The 13318-nt window shown below is 33.9% G+C and overlaps 1 protein-coding gene across 4 annotated transcripts in view; it reads left to right on the top strand.

Moving 5' to 3' along the window:
- Positions 1 to 8067: 8067 nt before the first annotated feature.
- Positions 8068 to 13318, top strand: part of LOC110114832 — a 16920-nt gene continuing 11669 nt past the window's right edge. The window contains exons 1-3 of one of the 4 annotated variants that reach the window (XM_028694429.1): positions 8068 to 8391; positions 8544 to 8679; positions 10023 to 10091. In XM_028694429.1, coding sequence (XP_028550262.1) covers positions 10082 to 10091 — 10 coding nt within the window. In that variant the 5' untranslated portion in view covers positions 8068 to 8391; positions 8544 to 8679; positions 10023 to 10081. The other 3 variants (XM_028694428.1, XM_028694427.1, XM_028694430.1) reach the window with 3 other exon arrangements.

Below are 13318 nucleotides of genomic sequence, written 5' to 3'. Positions count from 1 at the left end.
TTTACAAAAGTAAACAATAGGTAAGATACAAGAAGCTATTTGGAATTTGATAGTGTATAAAAACTCTCTTATAGTTCATCAATAGTCTCCCTATATCATCAGCTCATAGAACAGTTTAGCATGATTTGTCGAGGCATGTCAGGGCTTCCATGCCTGTGGATGAAGCTGGTAAATTTGCAGTCTGTTGAAGCATGATTTTTTAACTTCAAGCAACCAATTAAGATCATCATGAATCTCTCTTTACCTTCTAAATTAAAAGGAAGGGAATGCCTTCCTGGAGAGAGACTGGCGCCTGAATGAGTACTTGTATAGCTACCTCAAATGTATTTCGCTTGGAACATAGCTAATTATGGTGCAGGAAACATTGATACGTGCATAAATCTCAGTAGTGTTTCGAATCAATTGAGCAATACAAGTAGTTATCCTGGAGTCAGCTATTTCCAGCGATTTCGCATTAATATGCAGAAGTAATGGACACTATGGATTATTTGATTGGCAGCATTTTGAGTTTTGAGTAAAGTAAATGTTAGGGTTTTGAAAATTCGAGCTTTTAGACAGCTGCATTTTAAATATAAAGTATTTGGGGATTGTATTTTGTAGTGAATTTCTAGTTCATTTTGAGAGTAATTGAAATTTGCAGGTTTTCAGCGAGTTCCAAATAGACAACATCGGAAAAAGTGATGCTGCCGCTCACCATTGTGGGCCATCACTGCCCACCACCGGCCACCACCCTCCACAGGCGGATCACCGCTCAAGTCAGGATGGGCAAAATGCCCAACCTCAAACTAATAATAATAATAATGTATCGGAGGGGCAGTTTTGGAATTTTGCTCCCCCCATCCCCCAACAAAAAAACCCTAATTTTATCGATCACGTGCATGCCTGCCCATCCGAACCGCTCGCACTTCGCAGTTCGCATACGCATTCACGAATCGTCTTCGTAGTTGCAGCCTTTGGCGTTGAAGATGTCGCAAGCCTTATAAAGAAAGGAGGCATGATCAACATTCAGTTAAAGCTAGAGTTTTAATACATGCTATGGAGATTTTTTATTTTATTTTTTCAGTACATTTAATAATTGATATTTTAGAAATTACAAGTGAATTATCACAAGTCTTATAAAGAAAGGATCAAGATATTATAAATGCAATGAAATTCATACAAATGTCGAAGCAACGATTACAGATGATGAGAGAAATGGATGAAAGTCATTACTTGAAAAAACGTTTACTTGAAAAAGCATTATATTTTTGTAATGTTTTTAACATTGAAGTTTCAAATATGAATTCTATAATCGAGGCTTGTTGACGGTCAATGCGAAAAGATGTAGAAATAACAAACTTCCATCATTATCGAGTTAACTTATTCTATATTGTTATTGATATGAAACTTCAGGAACTGAATAATCGGTTCTCATAAACTAGCACCGAGTTACTTCTTTGTGTGACATGTCCAAATCAAAGTAACATATTCTCTACTTATAATAAGGAAAAGTTAATATGTTTTGCAAAGTTATATCCAACAGATTTATTTATGGTTGATCTTGTGTCTCTTAAACATCAGCTATCTACTTATAATATTGATATGCGTACAAGTTATGAGTTTACATCTTTGACTAGCATGACTGCTCTTGCAAAATAAATTGTAAAGACCTAAAAAAGATTGTGTATCCTCTGGTTTATTAACTTATTATTTTGACATTGACTTTATCAGTTACTATTGTTATAATGAAGAGAGCATTTTCTACAATAAAGATTATTAAGTATCAGTTGCGTAGCAAAACGGGTGGTGTCTAGCTCAATAATTGTCTAGTGTTATAAATCAAGAATGAAGTATTTGAATATATTCTCAATGTAGTCATTATGCAATATTATCAGAAAATGCAAAAGTAGAATACAAAATTTGTAATTTTTTTAATTCATAAATTATAATGAAATACAAGATTTTGCTTAGAACTTTAACTTCTATATATACATATATAATTTTTTTATATTTACTTTTTTATGTATTGAGTTTGTCCGCCCTAAAAAAAGCTGGATTCACCCATGCCACCCTCATTGACAACCACCTTCAATCAACTATTATTTCAAATACACTGCAATTTTAATTTGCATTCCCTCTAAATCAAACAAAAAAGTAAACTTTTTCTTTTGTATTGTACTCAACAAAATAATCTAAAATTTCTTTCAATACGCTACTTTTACCTTACAATACATTATTTTTAATCAGCATTACTTTTTCATCAAATCAAATGTCATGACCTTACCTGGATGCTCAAAATATTGAGATTGAAACAAAAATTTGGACGGACTTTGTAAATTTTATTTGTCTGCTATAAATTCCATTGTGTTAACTTAAATGCAGAGAATATTTTTGCGCAATTGCTATAAATAATTTTAATTTTAATCATTTTACTATTTTAAAATGTTTATGTATATAGCAAGTAACCAAATTTGTCATTTCTTTACAAGCTCTACAAATGCAGGACAAGCTCTATAATTACACCAAATTAAAAAAAAAAACTTGTGGCAATGTTTCATTACATACATTATAAATTAAAAAAGCATACAAAAAATACTAAACAAAAGCAAAATTACATTTCATTTAATCTGGCTCAATCAAAATACATAAGTATCAAGTATGTCCATCCCCCATACAAAAAATATGGAGCAAAAGATTATGCCATAAAGTATGTCCATCTCCCGTACAAAAGATCACTAAACAAAAGCAAAAATATAATTTATTAAAAGCTTGTCCATCCCCTAGTGAAAGCAAAGAAAGCATGCAGCTGAATCAACGACAAAATTTGGATATATCATATGCTTGAAAAAGCTCCTCAATGAGATTTTTTCCTTTTGGAGGTGTAAATCTCAGAAAAAAAAAAAAAGATTTGATTAGATTGACATATCAAAAGAAAAAGTGAGTTATGAAAAAAAAAATAAAATTAACATACTAAAAGTGTAGTATTTGAAGATCCCTAAGTGAGAACTTCTAAAGCATGTTTAATTTGAGGTCGACACTCCAACAGCTCTAAGAGTTAGTTAAAAAAATAACATTTTTAAATGAAAATCGTTATTAATATAAATAAAAGTGATGGGAGGATGATATGACTCACCATCTCAATCAATGGTTGGACAACTTCGTGGACTTCTCCATGTTCCTCTTCACTATTCATTTTCTTCTCACATGCTATGTTGTTGTGTTCACTTTGTCCACCTTTATGACAGCGAAGCTTAATATTGGCTCTCCCTATCTTTTTGGGAAGTGAATGTGATGCTTATTCATTGATAGTTCTTCCTCGCAACTTCAATGGTTTTCCCCTCTTTGCTTTATTATATTTTGGTGGCAATGGTGGTATCATTTTACTCATTGGCCACTCATTAATACCATTCAAAGGCTTAATGTTACATTCATAACTTCTCATATAAGTATATGTTGTGTAGTAGGGATGAACAAAATCCTTAATCTCCCATTATCATATGAATTGCAGCGCAAGCGTGTTCACATGGTATTCCACTTAACACCCACTTCCAACAAGAACAAGATTTTAAGTTCAAGTTGACCTTATACTGACCTCCATGCATGGTACTTATCTTATAGTTGTTATCATCTGATTTGTAAACTATGCTAGAACATGCTTCATGCCTATTTTTCCCACAATTTTCTTAATTATAGGACATAGCTTTCCATTCCAATTTAATGTATTCTCCTTGTTCTCCAACATTTGTGTCATAACTATAGTTCTAATACTTTCAAATATAGACACAATGGGCAATTCTCTAGCCTTAAGAATGTATGAGTTAAAACATTCACGTATATTATTGAGCAAAGTGTCACATTTAGGTATAAAACTAAAATGAGATCTTGACCACTCAGTTGGAGGCTTCTCACTTAACCATTTATACACTGTTACATTTAAGTTCTCTAAATCTATCATCATGAACTTGAATTGGTTAAGGGTGCTTGCCCTTCCTGCTACCCATAAGGCATTCTTCTGAGTCATGCTAGTGCCAATTTGAAATTTTGATTGTTTTCCCCATCAAAATAGACAAATTTTCAACAACTTTTTTGAACTCCTTCCCTCTAAATAGCATACTTATTTGGAAATAGTTGGTACTGGAATCTGTCATTGGATTGAAAGTTGATCATTTCCGAATTTCATCTTCATCAATCATGAAGACTAGCTACATCACCTGAATCCACATAATCATGGAACGATCGGAGACTTTCCCGAATATAATATGATACCAAGTTTGAGTACTGTCGGGAAGTTAGTTTTCCCATATTACATGAAATTTACTAAATCATTCACATTGAAATATGGAGGCAAGAACACATGGTTCGACTGTTACTGTATATTCCTACCTATTAACCATCCGTTCTGACGAAGCAAGTTGAGAAGTCGCAGTCTCCACGAAGATTAACAGATGATTAGATTTTGAAAAGAGTTGGAATGACACCTACAATTATTGATGTAGTGACACTAGTTGAGTACTGATTCTCGGGTTATGGAGTACACCATAATTGTAAGTGTTATAATATAATTTCATGCTTCTGTATCTTCGACTCCCCTCCCACAAATAATTACAACATTTTCACACTTAATCGTGTGAGGAGTTCCATCTGATCGCGTTCGAATTGTCTCCCGCTCCGGTCGCCATTCGCTACATGGTTCGTCCGCGCTCCGATCACACTTCTCTGCACCGTCTGCTCGTGCTTCGATCGCCGGCTTAAATGTTATGTTGGACCGATACGGTTGAACTGGTCTAGCCGGTTATTACAATATTCTCTCTTAAAAAAAATTTAATTTTTAAATTTAAATGAAAAAGAAATAATTATACCTTTTGTGGAATAAGTGTTGATGTTGAGCTCTTATTTCTGATTGATTCTTTCATGTGGCATTTTTTTCTTTTTCGCTTACATAAAATTTGTTATGAATTATATATCTTAATTTGCGAGTTATTTCACATCATATTTCAATATTCTTTCAAGCTTTTTTATAATTTTAAATTCATTTTGACACCCCTAATTTGAATGAGTGTAAAGCAAATTCAGATGAATATTTTTTTTCTTTGGTCCGAAGTAAAATGAATATAGTGTAAAATTTAATGATTACGACTGGCGGGTGATAGTAATGGTGGTCAGCGGAGAGTGGCCGTAATGACTAGAGGGTGGTGGTGATGATGGTCGATAGCCAAGGTTAGTTGGTGGCGGCCGACAACGATTACAATGGTGGACAACAACATCATGGTGATGGTTGGAGGGTAGGGATGGCGATGGCGGCAATGGTGGATGGCGGAGGCGGTGGCTAGCAAGTGGGGACGGTGGCGGCCGACGGTGAGTGTTGACCGACAATGGGTGGAGGTCGGTGGCCAGCGATTGGCAACGAGTTGCGGCGGCCGGTTGTGACCATCTTACATGTCGTGTAAACGGTTCTCGCTTAAAATTGTTCGAGAATCGGTCACCTAAAAATGAGCTTAAAAAATTCACTACATTTACTATACTTTGTATTCTTTTTCATCCAACCGAATACTAAACCTTTCAAAACCCATATATTCACTTCACACCCTTTTACTTACAACCAAACAGCCCCTGACAAAAAATTCTGCAACACTTCTTTTCAATCATATTCACAATTTTTTTTAGCTCTATATACATTTTATTACCACCTGGATGAATTGTATGACAAAAAAGATATGTTTTATAAATTATTTCTTCTCTTAAATTATCAAAACTCGAAACATAAATTCTACCTTTATATTTTAATAATTTATCTTCATTTAATATAAAATTTTCCATTTGACCAATCATTACCATATTTATGATTTTCTAAAAATCAATATCATGTGATAATGAATTACATATCTATTTGTTAATGTATTGAATTGTTAGCTAATTCAATCACATGAAATTTGTATCTTTAATATTTATTACTGAAAACAATAATCTTTTCATATCCTTAATTATCTACTCATGTCGAGTGAGTATCCAATTTGCACTACTAGAATTATTTTTACTTAATGCATCTACAATCATGTTTAACTTTAAAGTGTGATATTGTATATTCAAATTATAATCTTTAATGAGTTTTAGCCTTCATTCCTATCTTAAATTGAATTTCTTCTGATTAAATATATATTTCAGACTTTTATGATATGTAAATACTTTACATTTGACTCTATATACGTAATCCCTCAAAATATTGAGGGCAAAAATCACAATTGCTAATTCAAAATTATGGGAAAGAAATTTTTTTTCAGCATATGCCATGACTTTATTGTGTTACATTAAGGTTTCGTTTGAGACAGATTTTTTGTTGCTTCTTAAAACAGCTTTCTAGTACAAAATGAAAAAATTTTGTACTAAAAAGTTATTTTGAGAAGCAATAAAAAAGTCGTCCCAAACGAAGCTTAATACGCATCTTAATCCCCTCAATTAGGTATCACAAAATGTTTGAAATCTCTATATTCCATTCAAATTTTATCATCTTTTATGAAGCAGTTATTATTTGATGAGAATCTTATACAGTTATATGTGAAGCAACAAATAAATATATTACTTAACCTTTTTGCTTTAATATATTCTTTACACTTTAACTTATTAATTTTAATGTCTTCATTCCAACATTTATATGATCCAATATTGAATTGTGCACTATTTTAAAATAAATTTAATAATTAAAAAAATTTAGCCGATCATTAACCCAAATTTTCTACCTCGGCGGCCAAGCCACGCCGCACTCGTGCACCCTGCAAATTCTCAGTCCTCCTGCAACTCTGCGTTGGCTAATTCAACCATTCTGCCCCTCTCATCGGTTGCCACTTCATTTGCCTCACTCTAATACACGCGGCCACGTTACCAAATTCAAATTCATTTCCACGTGGCATTCATTTGTAGGGATAGTATTTAATGCCTTCCAACCAAAGCTGAAGCACGTCCACGTCCTCTCCGGCTATTCAACGCGCTCCTATCTATCGCGCGAAAGCGACTTACGATCGAATCGCAAAAAAATTGTAGCGCAAGCAATCTGAAATGGAAGCCGTTTTCTCGTTTGATATTGTATATTCAAATTATAATCTTTAATGAGTTTTAGCCTTCATTCCTATCTTAAATTGAATTTCTTCTGATTAAATATATATTTCAAACTTTTATGATATGTAAATACTTTACATTTGACTCTATATAAGTAATCCATCAAAATATTGTGAGCAAAAATCACAATTGCTAATTCAAAATTATGGGAAAGAAATTTTTTTTTCTTGTGACTTTAATTATTTTAAAGCATATGCCATGACTTCATTACACTTAAACTTATTAATTTTAATGTCTTCATTCCAACATTTATACGATCCAATATTGAATTGTGCACTATTTTAAAATAAATTTAATAATTAAAAAAATTTAGATTAACAAAATTTTCTACCTCGGCGGCCAAGCCACGCCGCACTCGTGCACCCTGCAAATTCCCAGTTCTCCTGCAACTCTGCGTTGGCTAATTCAACCATTCAGCCCCTCTCATCGGTTGCCACTTCATTTGCCACACTCTACTACAGGCGGCCACGTCACCAAATGCAAATTCATTTCCACGTGGCATTCATTTGTAGGGATAGTATTTAATGCCTTCCAACCAAAGCTGAAGCACGTCCACGTCTCTCTCCGGCTATTCAATGCGCTCCTATCTATCGCGCGAAAGCGACTTACGATCGAATCGCAAAAAAATTGTAGCGCAAGCAATCTGAAATGGAAGCCGTTTTCTCGTTTCGGGAATCTGTGTTCATGGAATTGGTGTCGGAGATTGGATCGGATGTGGAGGCCGAAGAGCGAAACCAGTAAGAATTCCGCTTCGATTGAAGCTTATATTTACCTCCTTGGTCCTCCACCCGCTTGAATGATTCACTGATTTGAAGCAATTTTGAGTGATCTTGTTGAAATTCATCTAATCCAAAGGATTTGGAGATGCGAGGCCTAGTGATACGCTTTAGAATTTTTTCTGGATTCGTTCCTGTGCATATGCAGGAAAACGATTCAGTTTTCCTTTACTGATCGGTGATATGATTCACTTTCTTTCACAGTTTCACTGTCTATACTTTCTCCTCCAAATGTCTCTGTCTACAATTCTGGATGGTTACCTAATTCTCTCTAAATGTCTCAGGCCCAGTGTTCTTTCCTTTTCAAGCATGATCTGACTTCTGAGAATTTTTTCCCGAAATTTGTGGGTTACCCAATCAGTACTCTTCACTATTGAAGTCATCTCTTGATCGATAAAGGAAACGTGAGGGAGCCTTTTTTTCTCGATAATTATGAGCCTAGCTCATAATGGCTAGAGTATTTGTTTTAGATTGGCTGCAGTTGTAGTTGGCACGTCGTGTTCTAGCTCCAGTCTTCCAATAAAAGGTGTCAATGGGGCCGCTCCGATTGTATAAATTCCTCTTTTCTTTTGTTCCTTCATTTAATGCTTTCTGCTTTAGATATAACTGAGGGCATCTACTTCCTTAACTTTGTGAATTATTTAACTAGCTAAACGCTGCTTTTCTCTTTCCATTCAGGCTTCGACTCCTCAGTTTGGCATCGCCCCTACTCAAAGATAACTTTGAGTAATCCCACAGCTTCCTCGGTTTCATCTTAGCTTTTCTTCTTGCTTTTTCTAGGGTTTTCGAATCCCTAGGGTCTAAAATGGAGGTGTGAAAGACAATTTCTTTGAGTTTTTCTTTAGCCTTTTTAACTTTTAGGGTGCAGATCCGAGTCTTCGATTTTCGGTAAGGGGTTTCTTGTTAGGAGATTACTTTGTTGAATATTTAAATGGGTCTGTATTACTATTTTATTCGGTGGTATTTTAGTATGTGTGGTATCCTCGGTTCTTTTCCTGGTTGACAAATCGGACAGGGAGTCTTCCCTGTTTCGTGTTAATTGAGAATGAGACGGGAGGGCAAGTCTTCGAGATCCGAGTCTAACTGTACTGCAAGTAGTTCTATGTTCCTTTCCTTTATTTTTTTCTCCTTTTTTCGTCCCGTGCTCTGCTTCATTTTCAGCCTTGAGAAATTGCTCTTGATTGTTTGGAATTTCAGCAATTTTTCGTAATTTGAATTCTAACAGATTTTGTGGAAATTGTAGAATTGCTAGAGACTAAATAGATTCTTTCTTAGCGTACCTTTTATTTGATTCAAAAGTCATGTGGCTTATGAGAGATGGGTACTGAATGGACATGGGAGTGAACGTGCGTCCCATGAAATTTGCTTTCTGTTAGTATTGTCTTATTACTAAGTTTCCGTAACAACCTAGCTTATAAAAGGCCCGTTTGTATCATATAAGTGGCAGTTGATAAAAGGATTGCGTTGTCTTGATCCTTCTTGCGTTCTGAAAATGAACCCACCTTTATTTCAGTCTCTTCTCGTGCTTCTTTCAACATTTTTACTTGACCCTGCTTAATTGTGGCATAAACGAAATTCTGTACTCAGTTCAAATACATTGATTAACCTGTCCATTTAGATCTGTATGTCTGCACTTTGCTTATAATTTATAGTACAATTTTGCTTAGAACCTTTGATACATTATCTATTCTGATGTTTTTTTTTTTCTGCTCTTGTTGAGTTGCCAATGGCAGATAATCTCTTTTTTCAAGCATTCCCCTTTGAATTTGCATTTTCATATATAGTTGAAGTTTTCACAACGGATGCTTGCCTTGCAACATCATTTTGATGCCTTAATGTTAGTTTTTTTAGTATGTGAAACGGCTCGCTAAAGTTGTGTTTTGCATGAGATGTTGGAACTTAACTAAGCTCCAATAATTTTTGCCCAACTATGATATTTTTGCTGTGGCGTATAATTTCTTGTTTTTCTCTTTGAAATCACTCGGGCTCACTCGTTTATGATATGTTTTTTTTTTCCTTTTATTTTTTGGCTTATCTAATTTAATTTGAATTTCTCGATTAGCTTAGAAATTGATATGTTAATTTATACTGTTATTTTACATTGACCTCAGAAATGTTTTCATGCTGACTTCTCAAAGTTTTTTATTGGCAGGTGACATTTTTAAGCCTTCATTTGTGGGTCAAACGACAGCCATGTGTTGAAGCTTTGTAACATTATGAAACTTGGTAAAACTTAAACTTCCTAACATTAATTTTTTTTAATCATTATTTATGATATTCATTTCGCCTTTCAGTTTTGTGTAGACGTTTTAATGACTAGTAATGGTACTTAGACTTAGAGTGGCTTATCATTCTTATCTATTAGGTAACTAAGGTCCTATTTGGCTTTACTTCTTTTGTCTTTTTATATTAGTTTGTTTTGTTTTTGTTCTAACATTAAAAAATATTTTTATTATTTATAAAAGAAAGATTGTTTCTCCCGTGATCTTTGCTACCCCATTCACTAGCCTTCTACATACCTAGCACAACACACTGGCATATGCCGCACCTGAGGTGCTCCAGAGACGGAGATATGACATTGTTTAACTTACCATCGAGTATAAAAAAAATGTTCAAGCTTGTTTAATCAATTAGTAAAATGATTATGAAAGAACTATAATTGAGGCGAGCTACAAGTAGTTTGTTGTACATTTGGTTCATTTGCTACCCTACTTGGCTGATACTATTGCATTTTTTTATTTGTCACTGCGAGAAAATTCAAGAAAATTATTTGTGAGAAAATCTAAGAGAATTTTGCGACCCTTCTTAACCTATTGGTTGTGAGCTTAGGCTTCCAACAAAGAGGTCCCGGGTTCGAGGTATTGTATATGTGCATGCATTTGAATTTTTAATTAGATTTATTTTTGTTTATTTTGTTTAATTTAATTTATTTTTATTTTAAACCATTGGTTGGGGCACCTAGCTGGCCCAGCCTAGTTAGTAGGAGAAGGCCTGGACCAAACCAGTCGGCCAATCTAGTAGGAGTAGAATTAACCAAGGGCTGAGCGGAAGCAGGAGGGGAGCCAGAGGGCAAATTCGGCCAGCTTTGTGGGGCCCTAGGAGAGCTGTTATGTAAGGAGGAGTAATTAAGGGAGAATTGTTTTGGGAAGGTTTTTATCAGGAAAGTTCCAAATATGTTTATTCTGTATTCGGAAGGATTTAATGAGGAACATTTTGATTAGGAAAGGTCTATTTTTTTAGAAAGATTTTCTAAATTATGTTTATGTTGATTTGGAAGGATTTAATTATTTAAAAAAGTTTACTAAATTATGTTTATGCTGATTAGGAAGGTTCTAATTGTGGTATTGTGTTCTAAGGTCATTTAAGTGAGAGATTGTTTATGGTTAAGGATATAACATTGTTGAGTTTATTTTCTTAGTGTTTGTTGTGAGTTCCTAGCTATAACACTCAAATGTTTGCCAAAAAGTAAGCAAAGTAAACATACAATTTGCTCAAAAAATGTTACCCCATTTTCTTCCACATGAAAACGTCAAGTTATTTTCATTATATTCTATTTTGAGATGCCTTAGTGGATGCATTAGTGTTTGTTGTGAGTTCCTAGCTATAACACTCAAATGTTTGCCAAAAAGTAAGCAAAGTAAACATACAATTTGCTCAAAAAATGTTACCCCATTTTCTTCCACATGAAAACGTCAAGTTATTTTCATTATATTCTATTTTGAGATGCCTTAGTGGATGCGTTATATATATATATATATATATATATAACTAAGCTCAGAAACCATCAAAACCCTTATGCTAAAGTAAAATGGAAATACAAGCCAAAAAAGGAGGCAACCTGGGAGAAGGAAGAAGACATTAGATTGAAATTCTCTAATTTGTTTGATGACCAATAAGGCAATGAATTTTGAGTACAAAATTTCAATGAGGGTTGACTTATAACACTCAAAAGTTTGTCAAAAAAATAAATAAAGTTAGCATACAATTAGCCCAAAAAAATTTACCCTATTTTCTTCCACATATGAAAAACATCAAAGTTATTTTCATTATATTCTATTTTGAATTTTGAGCATTTTGATATATATAACAGCATATATATATAACTTAATTTGCTAGTTTAACCAATTAATAGTTCAGTAACCATTAATTAATATTAAACAGTGCAGTAGATTAGTAATTAAAAGTTACTAAATATTATATTACTGTAGCCATCCCACTTAAAATTTCATGCAACGGCTTGATGAAATCTTACGGCTGGAATTTGTGGGAAATGCCTTAGTGGATGCATTAGGACATAATAATATTACATATATATTTCATTATTTGTATTAGAGACGATGTTCTATTGATATCTTATGTTTAACATATTACAATTAGATTATTTTTAATCTTAATATGCGTTTTATAAGGGGTGATTTTGTTATCTATTTGTGGTATCAACAATCACTTGAATTCATGGTGAAACTTTTTGATGATGTCAAAAGAGGGAGAATTGATTTTGTTACTGCATACAAACTTGATGCTAATAGATGCATGCTCATATGGAGAGTGTAGTTTTATTTTATGCATCTTCTGAAGATGAGTTAGTTTTTACTCATACACAAATATCAATTTTTCATTATCGAATAAGGGGAGTTTGTTAAGAGAGGAATTACATTTGATAACGCCAATTAGGAGAGTAAATGTATTAGATTTGATCCATATTAAGAGAGATAGAGATAGACCTAAAAAGACTTGGTTAGCAAAAATTAGAAATGATCATTTTTTATTAGATTTAAATGAGAATTTAACTATTAACCAGACACAATAGAGAAAAAAATTCATGTAGAAGACCCCAGGCTTAATGTTATTGTTGTTGTTGTTGAATAAGGGGAAGTTGCTAGCCTCATGAGACTGGTGATATATCACTACGTGAGATTGAAAGTTCCAAAGCATCCAATCTACAAGCCATTACAGCTTCAACTATGGCAATTGTTATTAAACACCATAGTTAAATTTGCTGTTAGGACAGTATTCATTCTAGCTGACTCAACCATTGCAGGCATATACATCACATAAAAGAACGCAAAAGATCACCAGTTCTAAGTCTGTCTCCTAGCAAGCATCAGACATCATGATAAACCATTCGGACTTACCAAAATAAATCAAATTGATTCCAAATAAATATATTTATGATTTCTTATACATTACTTACGTATTTCATCGAGCTCTAGCTAGGGTTACAAACGAGTTGAGTCTAGCTCAAGTCATGAGGTGTTGGAGCCAAGCTCAACTGTCAAATACCGAGCTCTAGCTCGAACTCGAGTGGAACTCAAAAATCGAGCTCGAGCTCGAGCCGCTCGTCGAGCCCCAAACACAGTCCGGTTCGCCTTCCAACACGCGTGGCACGATCCTCCAAAAAACTAATTTGCAGTTTTAATTTGCCTTAAAATTGCAGCAGTTTATGTGATGCC

The sequence above is a fragment of the Dendrobium catenatum genome, unplaced genomic scaffold (genome assembly GCF_001605985.2).
Source record: "Dendrobium catenatum unplaced genomic scaffold, ASM160598v2 fragScaff_scaffold_484, whole genome shotgun sequence".
Lineage (NCBI taxonomy): Eukaryota > Viridiplantae > Streptophyta > Magnoliopsida > Asparagales > Orchidaceae > Dendrobium > Dendrobium catenatum.
This window is presented reverse-complemented; position numbering and strand designations above follow the sequence as displayed.